This window comes from Ovis canadensis, chromosome 5 (assembly GCF_042477335.2).
Source record: "Ovis canadensis isolate MfBH-ARS-UI-01 breed Bighorn chromosome 5, ARS-UI_OviCan_v2, whole genome shotgun sequence".
Taxonomy (NCBI): domain Eukaryota; kingdom Metazoa; phylum Chordata; class Mammalia; order Artiodactyla; family Bovidae; genus Ovis; species Ovis canadensis.
The window spans coordinates 95495628-95518128 of NC_091249.1; the positions used below are offsets into that span (position 1 = coordinate 95495628).

A 22501-nucleotide genomic window follows, 5' to 3' on the forward strand; every position below is an offset into this window, starting at 1 on the left:
AAAGACTAGAGACCTCTTCAAGAAAATTAGAGATACCAAGGGAACATTTCTTGCAAAGATGGGCTTGATAAAGGACAGAAATAGTATGGACCTAACAGAAGCAGAAGATATTAAGAAGAGGTGGCAAGAATACATAGAAGAACTGTACAAAAAAGATCTTCATGACCCAGATAATCACGATGGTCTGATCATTCATCTAGAGCCAGACATCCTGGAATGTGAAGTCAAGTGGGCCTTAGTAAGCATCACTACGAACAAAGCTAGTGGAGGTGATGGAATTCCAGTTGAGCTATTTCAAATCCTGAAAGATGATGCTGTGAAAGTGTTGCTCTCAATATGCCAGCAAATTTGGAAAACTCAGCAGTGGCCACAGGACTGGAAAAGGTCAGTTTTCATTCCAATCCCAAAGAAAGGCAATGCCAAAGAATGCTCAAACTACTGCACAATTGCACTCATCTCACACGCTAGTACAGTAATGCTCAAAATTCTCCAAGGCATCAGGAATACATGAACCGTGAACTTCCTGATGTCCAAGCGGAAGGAAAAGGCAGGAGGAACCAGAGATCAAAGTGCCAACATCTGCTGGATCATGGAAAAAGCAAGAGAGTTCCAGAAAAACATCTATTTCTGCTTTATTGACTATGCCAAAGCCTTTGACTGTGTGGATCACAACAAACTGCGGAACATTCTTCAAGAGATGGGAATACCAGACCACCTGACCGGCTTCTTGAGAAATCTGTATGCAGGTCAGGAAGCAACAGTTAGAACTGGACGTGGAACAACAGACTGGTTCCAAACAGGAAAAGGAGTACGTCAAGGCTGTATATTGTCACCCTGTTTATTTAACTTCTATGCAGAGTACATCATGAGAAATGCTGGACTGAAAGAAACACAAGCTGGAATCAAGATTGCCAGGAGAAATATCAATAACCTCAGATACGCAGATGACACCACCCTTATGGCAGAAAGTGAAGAGGAACTAAGAAGCCTCTTGATGAAAGTGAAAGAGGAGAGTGAAAAAGTTGGCTTAAAGCTCAACATTCAGAAAACAAAGATCATGGCGTCCGGTCCCATCACTTCATGGGAAATAGATGGGGAAACAGTGGAAACAGTGTCAGACTTTATTTTTGGGGGCTCCAAAATCACTGCAGATGGTGACTGCAGCTATGAAATTATAAGACGCTTACTCCTTGAAGAAAAGTTATGACCAACCTAGATAGTATATTCAAAAGCAGAGACATTACTTTGCCGACTAAGGTCCGTCTAGTCAAGGCTCTGGTTTTCCCAGTGGTCATTGTATGGATGTGAGAGTTGGACTGTGAAGAAGGCTGGGTGCTGAAGAATTGATGCTTTTGAACTGTGGTGTTGGAAAAGACTCTTGAGAGTCCCTTGGACTGCAAGGAGATCCAACCAGTCCATTCTGAAGGAGATCAGCCCTGGGATTTCTTTGGAAGGAATGATGCTAAAGCTGAAACTCCAGTACTTTGGCCACCTCATGAGAAGAGTTGACTTACTGGAAAAGACTCTGTTCCCGAGGGGGTTTGGGAGCAGTAGGAGAAGGGGACGACAGAGGATGAGATGGCTGGGTGGCATCACTGACTCGACGGACGCGAGTCTGGGTGAACTCTGGGAGATGGTGATGGACAGGGAGGCCTGGCGTGTTGTGATTCATGGGGTCGCAAAGAGTGGGACATGACTGAGCGACTCAGAGTGTTATTTCCTTGACGATGCCCTCCAGCAGTTCCCAGTGACAACAGAAGGAAAGTTATGACCAACCTAGATAGCATATTCAAAAGCAGAGACACTACTGCGCCGACTAAGGTCCGTCTAGTCAAGGCTATGGTTTTTCCAGTGGTCATGTATTGATGTGAGAGTTGGACTATAAAGAACGCTGAGCGCTGAAGAATTGATGCTTTTGAACTGTGGTGTTGGAGAAGACTCTTGAGAGTCCCTTGGACTGCGAGGAGACCCAACCAGTCCAGTCTAAAGGAGATCAGTCCTGGGTGTTCTTTGGATGGAATGATGCTAAAGCTGAAACTCCAGTATTTTGGCCACCTCATGCGAAGAGTTGACTCAATGGAAAACACTCTCATGCTGGGAGGTATTGGGGACAGGAGGAGAAGGGGATGACCCAGGATGAGATGGCTGGATGGCATCACCGTCTCGCTGTACATGTGTCTGGGTGAACTGCGGGAGTTGGTGATGGACAGGGAATTCTGGCGTGCTGCAATTCATGGGGCCCCAAAGAGTTGGCAACTGAGCGACTGAACTGAAACAATTTTCAGCTACAGGAGGAAATAAACTATTTAATAAACTATATTATACTCTTTCCCTGGTACTCAATTTAATTATAAAATAAGGGCAATAAATTGGTTCTACTTTGCAGGGTTTATGAACATTAAATGAGAATATCTGTAAGTCACTTAACACACCAACATAGGAAGAAACAAAGAAAAACTTCCTCAGGTTAATCAAGTAAAAGGATGGTAGCTCGGAATGATTCTGACCCTGTTTGGTTTAGTCTAAAGCTTATGTTCTAACACACACATTGCCTATGTCCTAGCAGATGACACGTAAAATTTACTTATTTAATACTCTTCCCCAATGGACTGTAAAGTCCTTGAATACAATGAGCATGTTTTACATGACTCTGTATATCCAGACACCCATTCATTTAAGTACTAACTCTGACACTGTGATGTAGAGATTAAAAGACCTAGCCTCTACTTTTAACAACTTTGCCTAGAGAAGGGAGAATTATAAGAAATATCTTACTGCTGTTTTCTACGCAAGAGGGACACTGGTGGAATATACATGGACTGGACTACAGATGTCCAAATAAACACCTAAAAGGAGTAGAAGAAAACTTAAGGTACAGGGAAACCTTTGGAAGAGATGAAACTGGAGATGAATCTTGAAGAACTTTAAGTTAGGGAGAACTAGGTTTTCTGGAGTTTTTAAAAGTATTCATTCATAAGTGATATAATTATTATACTGCTTATGCTGACAGTTGTAAATTACTATTGCTGATAAACATTTAATGTCCTTGAAATGCATTTTAAAACATGGATTCACTGGGGGCTTCCCTGGTGGCTCAGTGGTAAAGAATCTGCCTGCTAATGCAGGAGACACAGGTTCTCAATCCCTGATCTGAGAATATCCCACCTGCCACCAAACAACTATAAAAGTCTGTGCCACAACCACCGAACCTGTGCTTTAGAGCCCAGGAGCCGCAACTACTGAAGTCTGTGTACCTAGAGCTCGAGCCCTGCCCTGAGAGAAGTTACTGCAATGAGAAGCTCGCACATCTTAACTAGATGGTAGCCCTCACTTGCAGCAACAAAAACCCAGCACTGGCAAAAATAAATAGAATTATTGGGGGCGGGTAGGGAGAATGCACTAGAAGGAGGATATTAAAAACTGAATGGTTCTTTCTAAAAAGAAAAATGGATTCATTAAAATATAGTAATTCAGCTATAAGTCATAATCACTGGTTGTTGTTCAGTCTCTAAGCCATGTCTCTGAGCTGCAGCAGACCAGACTTCCTCGTCCTTCACTATTTCCCAGTTTGCTCAAATTCATGTCCATTGAATCAGTGGTGCTACTTAACCATCTCATTATCACTTGGCTACCTTGCAAATATACCAAGTTTAGGTACAAACTCAAAAAGAAACCTCACTGTGTAACTCTTCCAACTACAATGTACTTCTCCTGAAATGCTGACATCTGAAGCTCACAGGAACAGAGCAGGAATGAAAACATTAATTACTTGGCAGTTATTTCTATTTTCCACCCCCATCTGATGGGCATATTATATCTGAGAGCACCAAACCACTATGACATATGTGATTTTCAGTTATGTTCTTTTCATTAACAACAGCATGAAGTCTTCTGACATGCCTGACTTCCTTCGCCTGTAAACATCTATTCAGAAGTTTCGAATGAAACAATACTTTCAAGTTGATTTTTCAAATGCACCCTGGCACACAGCAATAGCTAATAAATGAGAGTTATTATTGTTTCTCTGAATAAACCAGTATGGCCAGATGGCTCAAATACTGTTAATCTTAAGTGGTATATGTCTTGCTTCTAAATAGAACATAAGACAAAAAGAAGAATCTATCTCTGCCTGTACTATGAGTAAAATAATCCATTTCAGCCTCAAGGAGGATATATGCAAGAATTAAGAGTAACAGTCTCGTTACTCTTTTTGGATTGCAAAATGAACCACATTTTCTAAGTTAAATAATGGCTCATTCAGGACACAAGTCTATCCACTTGTGTCCTTTCATGTGATAGTTCGATTTTGGAGCTGGAGAGTATCTTCGGCCAAGGAAGGAATAATTTGCCAATAAAATGTCATCCCCTCTATACATTGTAAACTTCTCCAGGGAAAAGACTGTGACTTATGCTCCAGCTATAACAGTAGCTGGCACAAAGTAAACAACAATTAATGAGTTTTCGATTCAAAGTCTAAGGGTTTTATGCTGTATGGGATTCTGCAGGAACTTCTGGGAACGTAAGCTCAACAACTTTTCACTGCAGAAAAGCTTTTGTCATGGCTGCTTTTGATACTATAATAAAAGGCACGAATCTTTTCCTCATAAACACATCTGGCATATAGACCTCCTAAATTCATGGGGAGGGCCCGGTGTAGAGGTTGTTAGCATTTACCGTGACAAAGGTGAAATGCCTGCAGACATAGCTTGGGAGATCTTTGCTATTACTACTGATTATTTCATCTGTCCTTTGTCCACGTTGGTTTTATGTATTTTTCGCAGCTTGGAGAAGTAAACATTTCTCTTGTGAACTTATTCAAGCTAATTTCAAGCTTCTCCAAGAGGCCCAAACTATTAAAGGAATCTGCAATAAGACAAAATAACACAGGAAACCTTAATAATGTATGGAAGGGAAGACCCGAGGCCAGACACCACTCCAAGCACAGTAAGCTTCTAGAAAAGCCACCTCTACAGACAACTCCAGTGATTATATCACAGCTTATAAAGTAGCATCTTTAGAGTTGAGAGAATGGAGCTGGAGAGACCTAAAAGGCCAATTAATTCAACAAGTCAAAATTAAGGTGGGATGTCTCGAGTTTGTTTGAAAACAATGAAACACCTGGCTTAGGTCGGCAATGAGATAACAAACCGCAAAACAACAAGCGCGCAAATCCGGCAGCTCTAAAGCCTGAAAATAACCACAAAGAGTAAGTAACGACGGGTTAAGCCAAACCAGCGCATTTCTTTGAAACAAGTCATTAAAGTAGCCTCTGCGTGTGAGGAGGGGCTCTGCGGCCCTGAGGCTCTTTCTTGGGCTGTCGGCTCCGGTTGTCCCAGTTTGGACGTGCAGTGGCCACATGGCTCCCGGGCCCATCTCTCCCTCTGAGCCCCAGGAGAGTCAAGTTAGCGACAGGGCTCCCCGGCCGGGGACTGCCACTCAACCCTCCACCCCTTGTACTGGTTCGCAGCCCCTGCACAAAGCTCAGTTGCGACCCCAAACCCCCGGTTCTTACCATAGTGAGGCCGGCGGAGCCCCAGCCACATCACCCTTCCGGGCCCAGGGCGGAAGAGGCGTGCACGGCCGGCTTGCCTTTCTCTTCCCTTTCCGCGGTTTGGTTGGGCCTGTCAGGGTACCTCCTCCTGAGGCGCGGGTCTCGGGCTCTACGATAGGCTCCTCTCTTCCGGAAAGGACGGGACTTAAATGACGTCATTCAGCCCCCGCGGAAGTAGGTAACACTCTCATTGGGTGCTGGATGTCCGCCTGTGGGAGCGGGCCTTTCGGAGGAGGCCGGAAGTGGAATTACTAACAGGTAGGGTCCGGAAGTGGCGACTGACTTTTAATAGTAGTCGGCGATCCAGTTATTATTATTTTTATTTTTCTTTACTTCTCTAGAACCCCTCCGCGCTCAGTTTTTTTCCGGCTTAGACTCCCCTCGATGTGTAAGCTTCTGGCCCTTCTGTTTGTAAACACTGGGGAACACCTGAGTTCTCTGGCGTTACCCTCCTGTCGTGCATCGCCTGGGCTCCCTTTTCAGTTTCTCCCTTTGCACCTGCGGGATTCTTTGTGTAAAGCGCCTTTGAAATGCCCTGTAAAACTGTGGGATTAGGACACTTGAATTCAGGGGGTTGTGTTGAGAAGGTGTTTGATCAGTTTTCTAACATTGGCATTCTCGCTTTTAATTCTCAGCGTTTTGTAGATTGTCGGTGGGTTCGATCTGAGGCTGAAAGGTGCCCGTTGCAGTCAGGAAAGAACTTTCTGTGGGAACAAATGGAAAGGAGCTGCCTTTCCTGAGTTCAGTAATTGATTAGGTGCTTTAGAGAAATGGTCCACCTGCAAGACATATACCAACTTTTTCTTTTAATCAGTATTATTATTTAACTTTCTCTAATTTTAACAATCCCATTAGATAGGTTCTATTCCTTCTCCCCAGATTCTTTTTAGAATATTATCAGTTTTTTAATACTTTGACTCAAAGTGGATTGAGAGAAACAGGAAAGGAAGTTCATATAATGCATTGATTTATGTGCTGTTCTTGGCCAAACTATGAGACCTTTCTATATTTAGGGCAACACAGTGATTACAATATTTGGGTTTCTACTATCTGTGATTGTATTGTTGGCTACTGCCCACCAAGTTTTTTTCTTTTCTTTTTTCTTTTTTTTTAAACCATTACTAACTTTTTGTTTGAATCTACTGAATTGTCAAGAATTGGTTAAGTACACAAATTTAGCAAGTACTTAACTGAGCTTTTATTCATACCATCATGAGATTGCTGCAGAGGGATAAAGATGGCCTGTTCCTTCCAGAAATTTTATGGGCATGGGGAAGAGGGGAATAAGAAATGTATAAAAATATACTGTAACCTTGTCCTATCAAAAAAACAAGCTGTAATGCTTTGTCTTGTGATTGCTTTACAATATATTTTTAAAGTCTTAACCATTCAAATTAAATAATCTTGGCTTGGTTATGGAAATTATGTTGTGCAACTCATCAAGCTTGGTTTCCAAAGTAGTAAATGTGTCTGCAAACATCTTGCTGTCATGTAGATTGTCTTCATTTACATGGACACTTGAGGGTTATATGTGATAGCTGAAGTGCACCAGGAAATTGAAGTTGTTAAAAATCACAGTTGATTTACTGTATTTATGAATTTTAATTAATTTTAGACCATGGGCTCTTATGTACTTCAGCTTCAAAATAGGGAAGAACAATGCCAGTTATTTTAAAGTTACCCATAGAGGAAGCCAAATAGCAATAGATAAGACTGAACATACATTTATATATAAAGTTTTTCATGTAACACAACAAAGTTAATCTGACACGATCTCTTGGCAAGATCTCTAAGAAGGTGGTAATTGAGATATATGGTCATTAAGCACATGAACTCCCTACTCTTGGCTTCACTGCCAGTGAACTAATTTAAGCACTGTCTTACATTGCTATATCAAAAATCTCTTTTCTAGCAGCTCTGGTATGGAATCTTATTTCAGACTATCTTGGATCATTTTCATACACAGTAAAAGTGAAATCTGATTCTTGTAATTTCCTTCTTCAAAAATTATTGCCTCTCCTGCATCTAGAAGAGTATTTTCAACTTTGATTTCTTAGGTTCAGTAAGAAATACTATTATACTTTATATACTTTACATACTGTTATATGTAAAAATAGTACATATTTATGTTTTTCTGTGCAAAGAAGGCATGGACCTCCCTAGTATTGTCAGGTATTTGACCTGCACAAAGCGCTCAATGGGGCTTCCCTGGTGGCTCAGAGGTTAAAGCGTCTGCCTCCAATGCGGGAGACCTGGGTTCGATCCCTGGGTTGGGAAGATCCCCTGGAGAAGGAAATGGTAACCCACTCCAGTATTTTTGCCTGGAGAAGCCTGGTAGGCTACAGTCCATGGGGTCGCAGAGTCGGACACAACTGAGCAACTTCACTTCACTTCTTCACTTCATTTCAAGCACTCAATGGAGAAGGCAATGGCACCCCACTCCAGTACTCTTGCCTGGAAAATCCCATGGACAGAGGAGCCTGGTAGGCTGCAATCCATGGGGTCCCAAAGAGTTGGACAGGACTGAGCGACTTCACTTTCACTTTTCACTTTCATGCGTTGGAGAGAAAATGGCAACCCACTCCAGTGTTCTTGCCTGGAGAACCCCAGGGACAGAGGAGCCTAGTAGGCTGCAGTCCCTGGGGTCCCAAAGAGTTGGACAGGACTGAGCGACTTCACTTTCACTTTTCACTTTCATGCGTTGGAGAGAAAATGACAACCCACTCCAGTGTTCTTGCCTGGAGAACCCCAGGGACAGAGGAGCCTGGTAGGCTCCCATCTATGGGATCGCACAGAGTCAGACACGACTGAAGCGACTTAGCAGCAGCAGCAGCAGCAAGCACTCAATGGGCTTCCCTGGTAGCTCATCTGGTAAAGAATCTGCCTGCAGCGTAGGAGACCCTGGTTTGATTCCTGGGTCAGGAAGATCCCCTGAAGAAGGGATATTCTCCAATATTCTTAGGCTTCCTTGGTGGCTGAGCTGGTAAAGAATCTGCCTGCAATGTGGGAGACCTGGGTTTGATCCCTGGGTTGGTAAGATCCCATGGAGAGGGGGACAGCTCCCACTACTCCAGTATTCTGGCCTGGAGAATTCCATGGACTGTTTAGTCCATGGGGTGGCAAAGAGCTGGACAGGACTGAGCAACTTTCACTGTCAAGCACTCTAAAAGGCTTGCGTGTTTTGTACCTGGCTTTTTTTGTTCAGTAAAATAAAAACCTTTTAAAGGGAGGGATAATGAAGGAGGGCCAGTTGACCTGAATGTTAGGCATTCAGTGAATGGTTTTTTAAATTAAAAGTTTAAAAAATTGAATTGATACTGCTTTTAGTACCAGACTGCTTTCTCCCGTCTCCTTTTACTTGTCTCTAGTATTGATGGTGTTGATAATATCCTTTTATCTGACTTTTTTCTCATTCAATAATATTCACATATAGTAAAAAAATAATAGTTTTACTTAATTTGTTGTTTTCTTTGATCCTCAACTAGTCTCCATAGTCAGAGATTGAAGTTCTTTGTTATTTAGTGTTCATCATTGTCTTGTTTTTTCTCCTTTTTAAAAAATTCTCTTTCCTCATGGTCCTTAGATTAAGACCCACAAAACTTTTGGTTGACCTGCATGTTATTTTTTTCACCTTAAGAACTGCTTCTCTTAATCTTTCTCTGATTCCAACGCCATTTATTTGTTCTTCTGAGCAAGAATCCCTTCAAGAGTTTTCTGTCCTCCACGTTCCAATTTCTCTTTTACTCTTTTTTCTTGAGATCCCTTCAACACAGTGCCTGTGATTCCCCCAAATGCTCTTGTTAGTGTCAGTCAGTCTGAAACTGAATTTTCACTTTTGTTTATCATGCAATGTCTTGCCTCCAAGCCTTTGCTCATGCAGTTTCTTCTTCCTGGAATGTGTTTTCTTATCTTTTTTTCTTCTACTCCTAAACCTTTTCCACCTTCTAAATTGTATATCAGATATAACTCAAGGAAGCTGCTTCTAAAATTTCAGACTGGTTAATGTGCTACATTTCAGAGGAGCTCCCATCTTGCCTCTGTACTTTACAAGCTTGCATAATAATCCTCTTTGGGTGTTTCTGTTTCACCAGATAGCTGGGAATATGTCTTACTCATCTTTGAGATGTTTAAAGCCTGGTACAAAGGATGTAGTCAGTGAATATTTTAATGCATTAATGGCATGACCAAAGTTACTCAGCTACGAGTTTTGATTTCAATCTGATTTCAATATAAGTCAATGCTTTATTTGCAATACCTCATTTTCAAGGAAAAAGGTGACTGTCTTCAAGACAGTTCTTCTTATACTAGTAGGAGGGTTTTAGTTAATGCATTGTATACCTCTGGGCAGTGTGCTCCTTGTCCTTTGTGAAGCTGCCAGTACTGATGAGAAAGTTAGTTGTGACTTTTTCTAAAACATGGGCTGAAATGAGTGAACAGAGGGTTGTTATAGTCAGCAAATTTTTAATATTGATGAAATTGGGCTCTTTATAGAAGAAAAACACCATTGAGACTTTTGTTGCCCAAAAGAAAAAACCATGTTAGAATTCCAAATGGTTGATGAGGCATTCATGCTTTTGCTAGATACCAGTATTGCCAATAGCTTTAAATTAAACTTTAGCCTTTGTGCCACTGGGAAATCCCAGGGTATTTACAACATTTTACAAAGATTTTCTCCCAGAGTTTGCTCTTAAGATTGAGTTAATAATGGTTGGTTTGTTAACATGATTTCTGATACTTGGCACAAAAATTAGGTGCACTAATTTTGCATATAAAACACTGTTTAATTCTAGATAATGAGCCAGACTTTCCAACTACCTTTTATGGCAGGCATTCTGGATTTTAACTGCTCTCTGAATAGTGTCATCATTTTTACAGTCTGTAAACCAGTCTTTTGTAAATTTGTCTAGCTTTTAGGACTAACGAAAAGGGAAATAATTTAATTCTGTAAATTCTGAAAACACTTCAGCAGCTTTCACCCTTAGCAATGGGATTGAAAATAATGATTAGGCTTAGAATTAAGAGTCAAAACAAGCATTACTTGGAGTACACTTCTGAATTTGTGCCTTGTTTCTCTGAGCTTTGCTAACCCTGCAACAGTGACCGAAATGTTGAAATAAGCAGGGACTTCAATCTGGTCTTTGTGTGAGAGGATGCTATTAGCTTAATTGTAATTTTGTAAGAACAGTTAATGAGAATTTTATTGAATACAGAAAAATCTTTCTCAATTGGCAGAAACAAGTGGCTGCCAAGACATAAGATGCAGCCATTGTTGAAGAGAGTCTGGTCAAAGTGTCCTGATAGTATAAATATTGACGTGCTGAGACATGTCAATATTTACCATAGAATCTGGAAGTTGCCAAGTTCCTGTTTAAGAAATATGACCCTAGCATTGGACACAGTATATCAATAAATAAGGATCGTGCCTTAATGAACAGCTGCTCAGAGAAAATCTCAGAGAAAATGTGATAACATCTGTCTAAACTTTAGGGCAATTTAAAAGTTAAATTTAAAAAATTTATTGATTCTTTTTTGGTAATTTGTAGGTGGATGCTTATATAATATAATGTATTAATATAGTTCCATATATGGGTTTGACTTAAGTATTTTTTTCTAAATTACAGCATGCTTGGTTGAAATTTATAATTTTGTAAATTAGTTGTGCTATGATACTCATCTCTAACTTGAATTTAAAAAATCTTGCCTTAATATTGTGCTTAGGAACTGACTTCTTCATTTAGAGCATTTTTCTTACAGAAGTTGGCTCAAATCATAACATTACTTTTGGGAACCAAAAGTTTGTGCTTTGAGAATTTAGCAGTAGAGAAAATATACGTTTCTGAAGTTTAACTGTAATGAGGAAATTTATCCTGATTATTATATGGCAACTATGTCTCAGAAGAAAATGTATAGGGTAATGAGTGACTAAGGTAAATATGTTTGGTTAAGTATCACAGATCACCACTGTTAATTCCCATGTGAGAATCACTGTAACTTAACAAGAATATTTAATGAAAAATAGTTGTTTGAAACCTTTATATCAGGTCGCTAGAACCACACAAACAACCTTGCATCTGTTTTACAGATTTCTAGAAGGTTAAATTTAGCATTCTTAGAGTAATAATAGTCCAGACAGTCCTGGAAAAGCATGAACCATGGCTATTGGGACAGGTCCTCTCATCATTTCTCATTTCTGATAGTGAAGATTGATAGCTTTTATACAGTAATCTAATTATGTTACCATATTGTAATGTTTATGTTACATTACAATATAATGTCATGGAGGTTTGTGACGTTGTACAGGAGACAGGGAGCAAGACCATCCCCAAGAAAAAGCAATGCAAAAAAGCAAAATGGCTGTCTGAGGAGGCCTTACAAATAGCTGTGAAAAGAAGAAAAGTGAAAAGCAAAGGAGAAACAGAAAGATAAACCCATTTGAATGCAGAGTTCCAATGAATAGCAAGGAGAGATAAGAAAGCCTTCCTCAATGATCAGTGCAAAGAAATAGAGGAAAACAATAGAATGAGAAAGACTAGAGATCTCTTCAAGAAAATTAGAAATACCAAGGGAACATTTCATGCAAAGATGGGCTCAATAAAGGACAGAAATGGTATGGACCTAACAGAAGCAGAAGATATTAAGAAGAGGTGGCAAGAATAAACAGAAGAACTGTACAAAAAGATCTTCACTACCCAGATAATCACGATGGTGTGGTCACTCACCTAGAGCCAGACATCCTTTAATGTGAAGTCAAGTGGGCCTTAGGAAGCATCACTACGAACAAAGCTAGTGGAGGTGATGGGATTCCAGTTGAGCTATTTCAAATCTTAAAAGATGCTATGAAAGTGCTGCACTCAATATGCCAGCAAATTTGGAAAACTCAGCAGTGGCCACAGGATTGGAAAAGGAGTTTTCATTCCAATCCCAACAAAAGGCAATGCCAAAGAATGCTCCAACTACTACACAATTGCACTCATCTCACACACTGGTAAAGTACTGCTCAAAATTCTCCAAGCCAGGCTTCAACAATACATGAACTGTGAACTTTCAGATGTTCAAACTGGTTTTAGAAAGGCAGAGGAACCAGAGATCAAATTGCCAACATCTGCTGGATCATTGAAAAAAAAGAGAATTCCAAAAAACATCTATTTCTGCTTTATTGACTATGCCAAAGCCATTGACTATGCCAAAGCCTTCTACTGTGTGGATCACAATAAACTGTGGAAAATTCTGAGAGAGATGGGAATACCAGACCACCTGACCTGCCTCTTGAGAAACCTGTATGCAGGTCAGGAAGCAACAGTTAGAACTGGACATGGAACAACAGACTGGTTCCAAATAGGAAAAGGAGTACGTCAAGGCTGTATATTGTCACCCTGCTTATTTAACTTCTATGCAGAGTACATCAGGAGAAACGCTGGGCTGGTTGAAGCACAAGCGGGAATCAAGAATGCTGGGAGAAATATCAATAACCTCAGATATGCAGATGACACCATCCTTATGGCAGAAAGTGAAGAACTAAAGAGCCTCTTGATGAAAGTGAAAGAGGAGAGTGAAAAAGTTGGCTTAAAGCTCAACATTCAGAAAACGAAGATCATGGCATCCAGTCCCATCACTTCATGGCAAACAGATGGAGAAACAGTGGGAACCATGGCTGACTTTATTTTGGGGGGCTCTAAAATCACTGTAGATGGTGACTGCAGCCATCAAATTAAAAGATGCTTACTCTTTGAAAGAAAAGTTATGACCAAACTAGACAGCATATTAAAAAGCAGGGATATTACTTTGCCAAGAAAGGTCTGTCTAGTCAAGGCTATGGTTTGTCCAGCAGTCATGTATGGATGTGAGAGTTGGACTATAACGAAAGCTGAGTGCTGAAGAATTGATGCTTTTGAAGTGTGGTGTTGGAGAAGACTCTTGAGAGCCCCTTGGCCTGCAAGGAGATGCAACTAGTCCATCCTAAAGGAGATCAGTCCTGGTTGTTCTTTGGAAGGACTGATGTTGAAGCTAAAACTCCAATACTTTGGCCACCTGATGCAAAGACCTGACTCATTTGAAAAGACCTTGATGTTGGGAAAGATTGAAGGGAGGAGGAGAAGGGGACGACAGAGGATGAGATGGTTGGATAGCATCACTGACTCAATGGACATGGGTTTGGTTAAACTCCGGATGTTGGTGATGGACAGGGAGCCCTGGTGTGCTGTGGTCCATGGGGTTGCAAAGAGTTGGACACGATGGAGTGACTGAACTGAACTGAATGTTTATATTGTGAACAGGGAATGATGAGTATGATTGAAATCATATATTTGTTTCTGTAAACAACTTGATAAACATGGAAAAACAAATTAGCTTAGAGGTTCACATAAAAAACTTAATGTGTTCAGCGTATTAAAGATAGAAGTGAAAAACACATTTTAAAATTTAAATTGACTGAATATCTCTTTCAGCGAGGCATTGCCATTATTTTGAGGTAAGATGTTGAGTTTTTTGGAGAAAACATTAGAATTGTTAATTAGTATTTTTAAAACTTGGGAAACATTTTTTGCCCTGTAACCAAGACTTGTACTTTTGGTTTGAATAGACACGTTTTGATTGTTTTTTTTTTTAGAATCTTAGTGCTTTATACAAAATATTTACCAATTGTCGTTTTGAACCACCTGTTACTGGTTATTTATTATGTGGTGACAATGAAGTCCCAGTGTTTTCGAAATGACATGTGTTTTGGATTTGATAAGAATGGAAGCATATTAAGTTGAAAATGTAAAACTTCCTGTTTGATGTTGAGTATTATGAGTTCAATAGAGTGTTTCCTGAAGTGTGGTACACACACTATTGATGGAATATATACGTTTGCTTACTTACAACTTATTTTGCACATACTTTAAGATAATTGAGATCCACATAACCAATGAGCAACAGTGAGGATTCATCTCGAAATCTCTGATTCCAAAGCCTGACACAAGATAGCTTAAGCAAAAAGGAATTTCTTGGCCTCATACCTAAAACATTCACAATTAGATCTAGATTCTGTAGCTGCCGTAATCAGATCTGAGCTGCTGGCCACCCCTCAGTTCTACTTTCTGCTTTCTTTGTTTTGTTCTAAACAGCTCCAGTTGTACAGCCTCATAACATCAAATCTCTATGCTTTAGATGCAAATAAAAGTCTTGATATTGAGCCTTACAAGTTTTAGTTTTCCTAACTTGAATCATGTACTCATCTTTGAATCATTTCCTGAAGATTAAAATGTAATGTTGGTTTAGTCCAGATATGTATTCTACTGCAATTTGGGATTAAAGTCAACTTGCTCATACCCTGTGGATGAGAACAGTGGAGATGGGGGTGTGTGGCACTCAAGGTTTTGTTGCTATGAGTAGGGCGTCTGTATTGAGTAATGCAAACCACCAAATTCTCTCTAAATGTTGGATAAATGAACACTTTTAACCTGAATTGGGTAGGGCATGGACCAGGCACTGATGGCATTTTCTGACAAATGTTTAGTTATACCTAACAATACAGAACTCGTCAGTTGGAAACAGAGAAGAAAAGTATCAGTGTAAACTAACATCATTCAAATTGGTACAGATTAAGTGAATTCAGCCATTTGAGCTAGAATTGCTTATTGATTTGTATAATAGGTATTTGACTCATATTGGTTAGATAAAAAAATTCTTATGTCATAAGTCTAACGATGTGTCATAGGATGAAAAATTTTGGAAAGTTGCAGTACGATTATTACTTCTGGTTTCTTTATTGTGGATATTCTGTGCAGTCTTTGAATATACATATAAATTGGCTCATATATTGAATATTTTTTCAATTAATTTTTTCACATTTTGGCCTTAAGACCAAATTATTAGTGTATAGCTAATAAATATTGAAATAATTTTAGCTATTTTGATTACCAGCTTCTCAATCAATTATTCAAAACAAATTTTATCCTTAGTATAATATATTTGACTCATTGTTGTAAAATAAATTTACCAATGCATTATGCACCAGTGTCCCTGGCATAATATTTATCAGATAGAAGTATTTGCTGTGACTAGTAGTGAATTAATACTTATTTAGTTAGATTCCTAAATTTTGAAGTATTAATTATATATATAAGAATGTATTTCTAATAGATGATATTTCCTTTTACAAAAGTATCCTGTGACAAATAATTATCCTGATGGTCAAAGAACACTTATTGAAACCATTTTTTCTTTTTACACATTTTATTATGAGAAATATCAAACATATGTAAAAGAAGAGAGAATAATGATTTCCTATTAGCACAAGAGTTTTTTGCATTCCAGTCCCCTATAATGAAAAGGACATCTTTTTTGGGTGTTAGTTCTAAAAGTTGTTGTAGGTCTTCATAGAATCATTCAACTTCAGCTTTTTCAGCTGCATGGGGCACAGACTTGGGTTACCGTGATGTTGAATGGTTTGCCTTGGAAACGCACAGAGATCATTCTGTCGTTTTTGAGATTGCATTCAAGTACTGCGCTTCGGACTCTTTTGTTGACTCTGATGGCTCTTCCATTTCTTCTAAGGGATTCCTGCCCACAGTAGTACATAAAATGGCCATCTGAGTTAAATTCACCAATTCCAGTCCATTTTAGTTCGCTGATTGCTAGAATGTCAATGTTCACTCTTGCCATCTCCTGTTTAACCACTTCCAGTTTGCCTTGATTCATGGTCCTTACATTCCAGGTTCCTATGCAGTATTGCTCTTTACAGCATCGGACCTTGCTTCCATCATCAGTCACATCCACAGCCATGTGTTGTTTTTGCTTTGGCACCATCCCTTCATTCTTTCTGAAGTTATTTCTCCACTGATCTCCAGTATCATATTGGGAGTTATTTCTCCATATCGAAGTTATTCTCCACGATCTCCAGTATTATATCATACCAGAGCTTTTACAACTAACAGCCAATAAAGATGTCCTTTTCATTGTAGGGGACTGGAATGCTAAGGTAGGAAGTCAGGAAAAACCTGGAGTAACAGGCAAATTTGGCCTTGGAGTACAGAATGAAGCAGGACAAAGGCTAATAGAGTTTTGCCAAGAGAACACACTGGTCATGGCAAACACCCTTTTCCAACAAAACAAGAGAAGACTCTATATCCATGGACGTCACCAGATGGTCAACACTGAAATCAGATTGATTATATTCTTTGCAGCCAAAGATGGACAAGCTCTATACAGTCAGCAAAAACAAAACCGGGAGCCAACTGTGGCTCAGATGATTAACTCCTTATTGCCAAATTCAGACTTAAACTGAAGAAAGTGGGGAAACCTACTAAACCATTCAGGTGTGACCTAAATAAAATCCCTTATGATTATACAGTGGAAGTGATAAATAGATTTAAGGGGCTAGATCTGATAGACAGAGTGCCTGATGAACTATGGACAGAGGTTCATGACATTGTACAGGAGACAGGGAGCAAGCCATCCCCAGGAAAAAGCAATGCAAAAAGGCAAAATGGCTGTCTGAGGAGGGCTTACAAATAGCTGTGAAAAGAAGAGAAGCGAAAAGCAAAGGAATAAAGGAAAGATATACCCATTTGAATGCAGAGTTCCAAAGAATAGCAAGGATCAATGCAAAAATATAGAGGAAAACAATAGAATGGGAAAGACTTGAGATCTCTTCAAGAAAATTAGAGATACCAAGGGAACATTTCATGGAAAGATGGGCTCAACAAAGGACAGAAATGGTATGGACCTGACAGAAGCAGAAGATATTAAGAAGAGGTGCCAAGAATACACAGAAGAACTGTACAGAAAAGGTCTTCATGACCCTTTTAGTGACGATGGTGTGGTCACTCACCTAGAGCCAGACATCCTTTAATGTGAAGTCAAGTGGGAGTTAGGAAGCATCACTACAAACAATGCTATTGGAGATGATGGAATTCCAGTTGAGCTATTTCAAATCCTAAAAGGTGATGCTGTGAAAGTGCTGCACTCAATATGCAAGCAAATTTGGAAAACTCAGGAGTGGCCACAGAATTGAAAAAGGTCAGTTTTCATTCCAATCCCAATGAAAGGCAATGCCAAAGAATGCTCAAACTACCGCACAATTGCACTCATTTCACATGCTAGTAAAGTAATACTCAAAATTCTCCAAGGCAGGCTTCAGGAATATGTGAACTGTGAACTTCCAGATGTTCAAGCTGGTTTTAGAAAAGCAGAGGAACCAGAGATCAAATTGCCAACATCCGCTGGACCATTGAAAAAGCAAGAGAGTTCCAAAAAACATCTATTTCTGCTTTATTGATTATGCCAAAGCCTTTGACTGTGTGGATCACAACAAACTGCGGAACATTCTTCAAGAGATGGGAATACCAGACCACCTGACCTGCCTCTTGAGAAACCCGTATGCAGGTCAGGAAGCTACAGTTAGAACAGGACATGGAACAACAGACTGGTTCCAAATAGGAAATGGAGTACATCAAGGCTGTATATTGTCACCCTGCTTATTTAACTTCTATGCAGACTACATCATGAGAAACACTGGGCTGGAAGAAGCACAAGCTGGAGTCAGGTTTGCTGGGAGAAATACCAATAACCTCAGATATGCAGATGACACCATCCTTATGGCAGAAAGTGAAGAACTAAAGAGCCTCTTGATGAAAGTGAAAGAGGAGAGTGAAAAAGTTGACTTAAAGCTCAACATTCAGAAAACTAAAATCATGGCATCTGGTCCCATCACTTCATGGCAAGTAGGTGGGGATACAGTGGAAACTGTCAGAGACTTTATTTTTCTGGGCTCCAAAATCACTGCAGATGGTGATTGCAGCCATGAAATTAAAAGACATTTACTCCTTGGATGGAAGTTATGACCAACCTAAACATCATATTGAAAACCAGAGACATTACTTCACCAACAAAGCTCCATCTAGTCATGGCTGTGGTTTTTCCAGTGGTCATGTATGGATGTGAGAGTTGGACTATAAAGAAAGCTGAGCGCCAAAGAATTGATGCTTTTGAACTGTGGTGTTGGAGAAGACTCTCGAGGGTCTCTTGAATTGCAAGGAGATCCAATCAGTCCATCCTATGGGAGATCAGTCCTGGGTGTTCATTGGAAGGACTGATGTTGAAGCTGAAATTCCAATACTTTGGCCACCTGATGCGAAGAGCTGCCTCATTGGAAAAGACCCTGATGCTGGGAAAGATTGAAGGCAGGAGGAGAAGGGGCCGACAGGATGAGATGGTGGATGACATCACTGACTCAATGAACATGAGTTTGAGTGGACTCCGGGAGTTGGTGTTCGGCAGGGTGACCAGGCGTTCTACAGTTCATGGGGTTGCAAAGAGTCAGATGTGACTGAGCAATGGAACTGAACTGATAACAATTATCAGCTCAAAGCCCATCTTATTTCATTTATATCTTACTCAAATTTTACTCTTCTAAATTATTTTTAAACAAATCCCACACATCATATCATTTCATCTGTAAATATTCTAACATGTATCTTTAAAAAGTAAAGAAACTAGCGAAAACATAACCACAATTCTTTTAATATACCGTAGAAAATTAACAATTGTTCCCTATTGTTATCAGGTGCCTAATCTGTCCTTAAATTCCTCAGATTACTGCTTCATAAATTTTGATAGTTTGTTGGTTGAGTCATGATTTAAATGAGGTCTTTAAATTGTACTTACTTATGGCTTTTAAGTCTTTTTTAAATAGTCCAACACTACCCTGCCCTTGCATTGAAGTTTGTTGAAAAAATCTGGGTTGGTTTCCCCATGAAATGCCCCACAATGTAGATTTTGCTGATTGCATTGCTTGGGTGACATTTTACATGTTTGTTCAACCTTTGTGTTTCGTGTAAATTGGAGGTTTGATTTTATTTGTGTTGTAGTGTTGTTTTTTTTTTTAATTTTAGCATGGGTATATCATTGGTAGTGCTGTGTAGAGATTAAAAGCTTTTACCAAGGAAACCAATGGGTTATGAATTATTTTTTGTTTTGGTTAAGCCAGTGGGTTATGAGTTCTTTTTGTTTATGTCTCAGTATACAGTAAATTTGGCTTTAGGACAGAACTTGTATTAGGAAGTAAAAGAAGTCAGAATGTGGGGAATACACACACATACACAGACCTGTTTACTGGCCATACATTTGTCATTACTTAGTAACTCGTCATTTCTTTAATTTTAAAAGAAATTATGTTAGGAGTTCTTGTTTTGAGTCATACATATTTTCCCAAGGAATGTTTTCCTTTAGAATTTAATGAGTTCTAATTAGTAGAAGGATTGGCTGTCTGTGAAAATGCTTTGTTGTTAGAATAATCTGAAATAAAGCAGTTATTTGTGGAGAAGTTATAATAAGGTTGTATAAAAAACTTTGCCTCTACTTTTGGAATCTGTACATGGGATATTTTGGGTTACATATCAGCTGACGATTTAGAGTTGTGTTAATATATTGTGATAACTTGTTCATAGGTTAAGAAAAAACAATTCAGTACCTTGATAGTTATAAAGGGAGAAAATTCAGAGAGGCTGAGAGCCACAAAGTAAGCTAAGTATGAGACTTATAAAAAGGCTGTCTAGGGTGGAGACAACCTTTAGGCAGTATGTTGGATAGATTTGTTTTTGAATGCACTTCTATCTTTACTACTCCTTGCTGAATTTCCGTTTTCTTATTTTAGAATGGTTCTGAAGATTTCAGCAATATAGCATAGTTCATTTTGTTCCCTCACTGACAGTGACATAGCTTTAGCTTTTAGGAGAAATGATTTAGTAAAGCTCTATCTGTATCATACATTACAATTAGTTATACATGTACCTTTATTTTTCTGTGTTTATCTAGTAATTTTTGTTCCCAGATTATTACTAGTCTCTTTTATTTTTTCCTGAGTTGAAGAAATTATTAGATATTAAACCAGATATACCTGAACTGAATGTTTTCACTTAACTCTCTATGATCTTCATGTCCTAAAATATCCTAACTTGATTGAATCTTATTGCCATCAGTTAAATAGATATCTCTGTTACAGAAAATTTCCAATCAAGCTTTAACCAAAAATTCAGTTCAGTTCAGTTCAGTCGCTCAGTTGTGTCCGACTCTTTGCGACCCCATGAATCTCAGCATGCCAGGCCTCCCTGTCCATCACCATCTCCCGGAGTTCACTCAAACTCATGTCCATCGAGTCCGTGATGCCATCCAGCCATCTCATCCTCTGTCATCCCCTTCTCCTCCTGCCCAGTCTTTCCCAGCATCAGGGTCTTTTCCAATGAGTAAACTCTTCACATGAGGTGGCCAAAGTATTGGAGTTTCAGCTTTAGCATTAGTCCTACCAATGAACACCCAAGACTGATCTCCTTTAGGATGAACTGGTTGGACCTCCCTGTGGTCCAAGGGACTCTCAAGAGTCTTCTCCAACACCACAGTTCAAAAGCATCAATTCTTTGCGCTCAGCTTTCTTTATAGTCCAACTCTCACATCCATACATGACCACTGGGAAAACCAGAGCCTTGACTAGATGGACTTTTGTTGGCAAAGTAATATCTGTGCTTTTTAATATGCTATCTAGGTGGTCATAACTTTCCTTCCAAGGATTAACTGTCTTTTAATATCATGGCTGCAATCCCCATCTGCAGTGATTTTGGAGTCCAAAAAAATAAAGTCTGACACTGTTTCCACTGTTTCTCCATCTATTTCCCATGAAATGATGGGACTGGATGCCATGATCTTAGTTTTCTGAATGTTGGGTTTTAAGCCAACTTTTTCACTCTCCTCTTTCACTTTCATCAAGAGGCTTTTTAGTTCCTCTTCACTTTCTGCCATAAGGGTGGTGTCATCTGCATATCTGAGATTATTGATATTTCTCCCAGCAATCTTGAGTCCAGCTTGTGCTTCTTCCAGCCCAGTGTTTCTCATGATATACTCTGAGTAGAAGTTAAATAAGCAGAGGAACAATATACAGACTTGATGTTCTCCTTTTCCTATTTGGAACCAGTCTGTTGTTCCGTGTCCAGTTCCAACTGTAGCTTCCTGACCTGCATACAGGTTTCTCAAGGGGCATTTCAGGTGGTCTGGTATTCCCATCTCTTTCAGAATCTTCCACAGTTTATTGTGATCCACACAGTCAAAGGCTTTGCCATAGTCAATAAAGCAGAAATAGATGTTTTTGTGGAACTCTCTTACTTTTTTGATGATCCAGCAGATGTTGGCAATTTGATCTGTGGTTCCTCTGCCTTTTCTAAAACCAGCTTGAACATCTGGAAATTCACGGTTCACATATTGCTGAGGCCTGGCTTGGAAGAATTTTGAGCATTACTTTACTAGCATGTGAGATGAGTGCAATTGTGCAGTAGTTTGAGCATTCTTGAACTTCCCTGGTGGCTCAGACGGTAAAGTGTGGTACGATGTGGGAGACCTGGGTTCAATCCCTGGGTCGGGAAGATCTCCTGGAGAAGGAAGTGGTAACCCACTCCAGTATTCTTGCCTGGAAAATCCCATGGATGGAGAAGCCTGGTAAGCTACAGTCCATGGGGTCGCAAAGAGTTGGACATGACTGAGAGACTTCACTTTTAAGCATTCTTTGCCATTGCCTTTCTTTGGGATTGGAATGAAAACTGACCTTTTCCAGTCCTGTGGCTACTGCTGAGTTTTCCAAATTTGCTGGCATATTGAGTGCAGCACTTTCACAGAATCATCTTTAAGGATTTGAAATAGCTCACCTGGAATTCCATCACCTCCACGAGCTTTGTTCGTAGTGATGCTTCCTAAGGCCCTCCTGACTTCACATTCCAGGATGTCTGGCTCTAGGTGGGTGACCACACCATCGTGATTATCTGGGTCGTGAAGCTCTTTTTTGTACAGTACTCCTTTGTATTCTTGGCACCTCTTCTTAATATTTTCTGCTTCTGTTAGGTCCAGACCATTTCTGTCCTTTATCAAGCCCATCTTTTCATGAAATAGTCCCTTGGTATCTCTGATTTTCTTGAAGAGATCTCTAGT

General features: G+C 39.6%; 2 protein-coding genes across 3 annotated transcripts in view; one reads left to right on the plus strand and one right to left on the minus strand.

Moving 5' to 3' along the window:
- TMEM167A (transmembrane protein 167A) overlaps positions 1 to 5608 on the minus strand; it is a 46201-nt gene extending 40593 nt beyond the window's left edge. Inside the window, exon 1 of the mRNA XM_069592582.1 lies at positions 5513 to 5608. Within this exon, the coding sequence (XP_069448683.1) occupies positions 5513 to 5515 (3 nt within the window). The 5' untranslated portion in view covers positions 5516 to 5608. The remainder of the gene's footprint in view (positions 1 to 5512) is intronic.
- XRCC4 (X-ray repair cross complementing 4) overlaps positions 5599 to 22501 on the plus strand; it is a 291910-nt gene continuing 275007 nt past the window's right edge. The window contains exon 1 of one of the 2 annotated variants that reach the window (XM_069592579.1): positions 5599 to 5809. The gene's annotated coding sequence lies outside the window, so the exon portion shown is untranslated. The remainder of the gene's footprint in view (positions 5810 to 22501) is intronic. The other variant, XM_069592580.1, reaches the window with a different exon arrangement.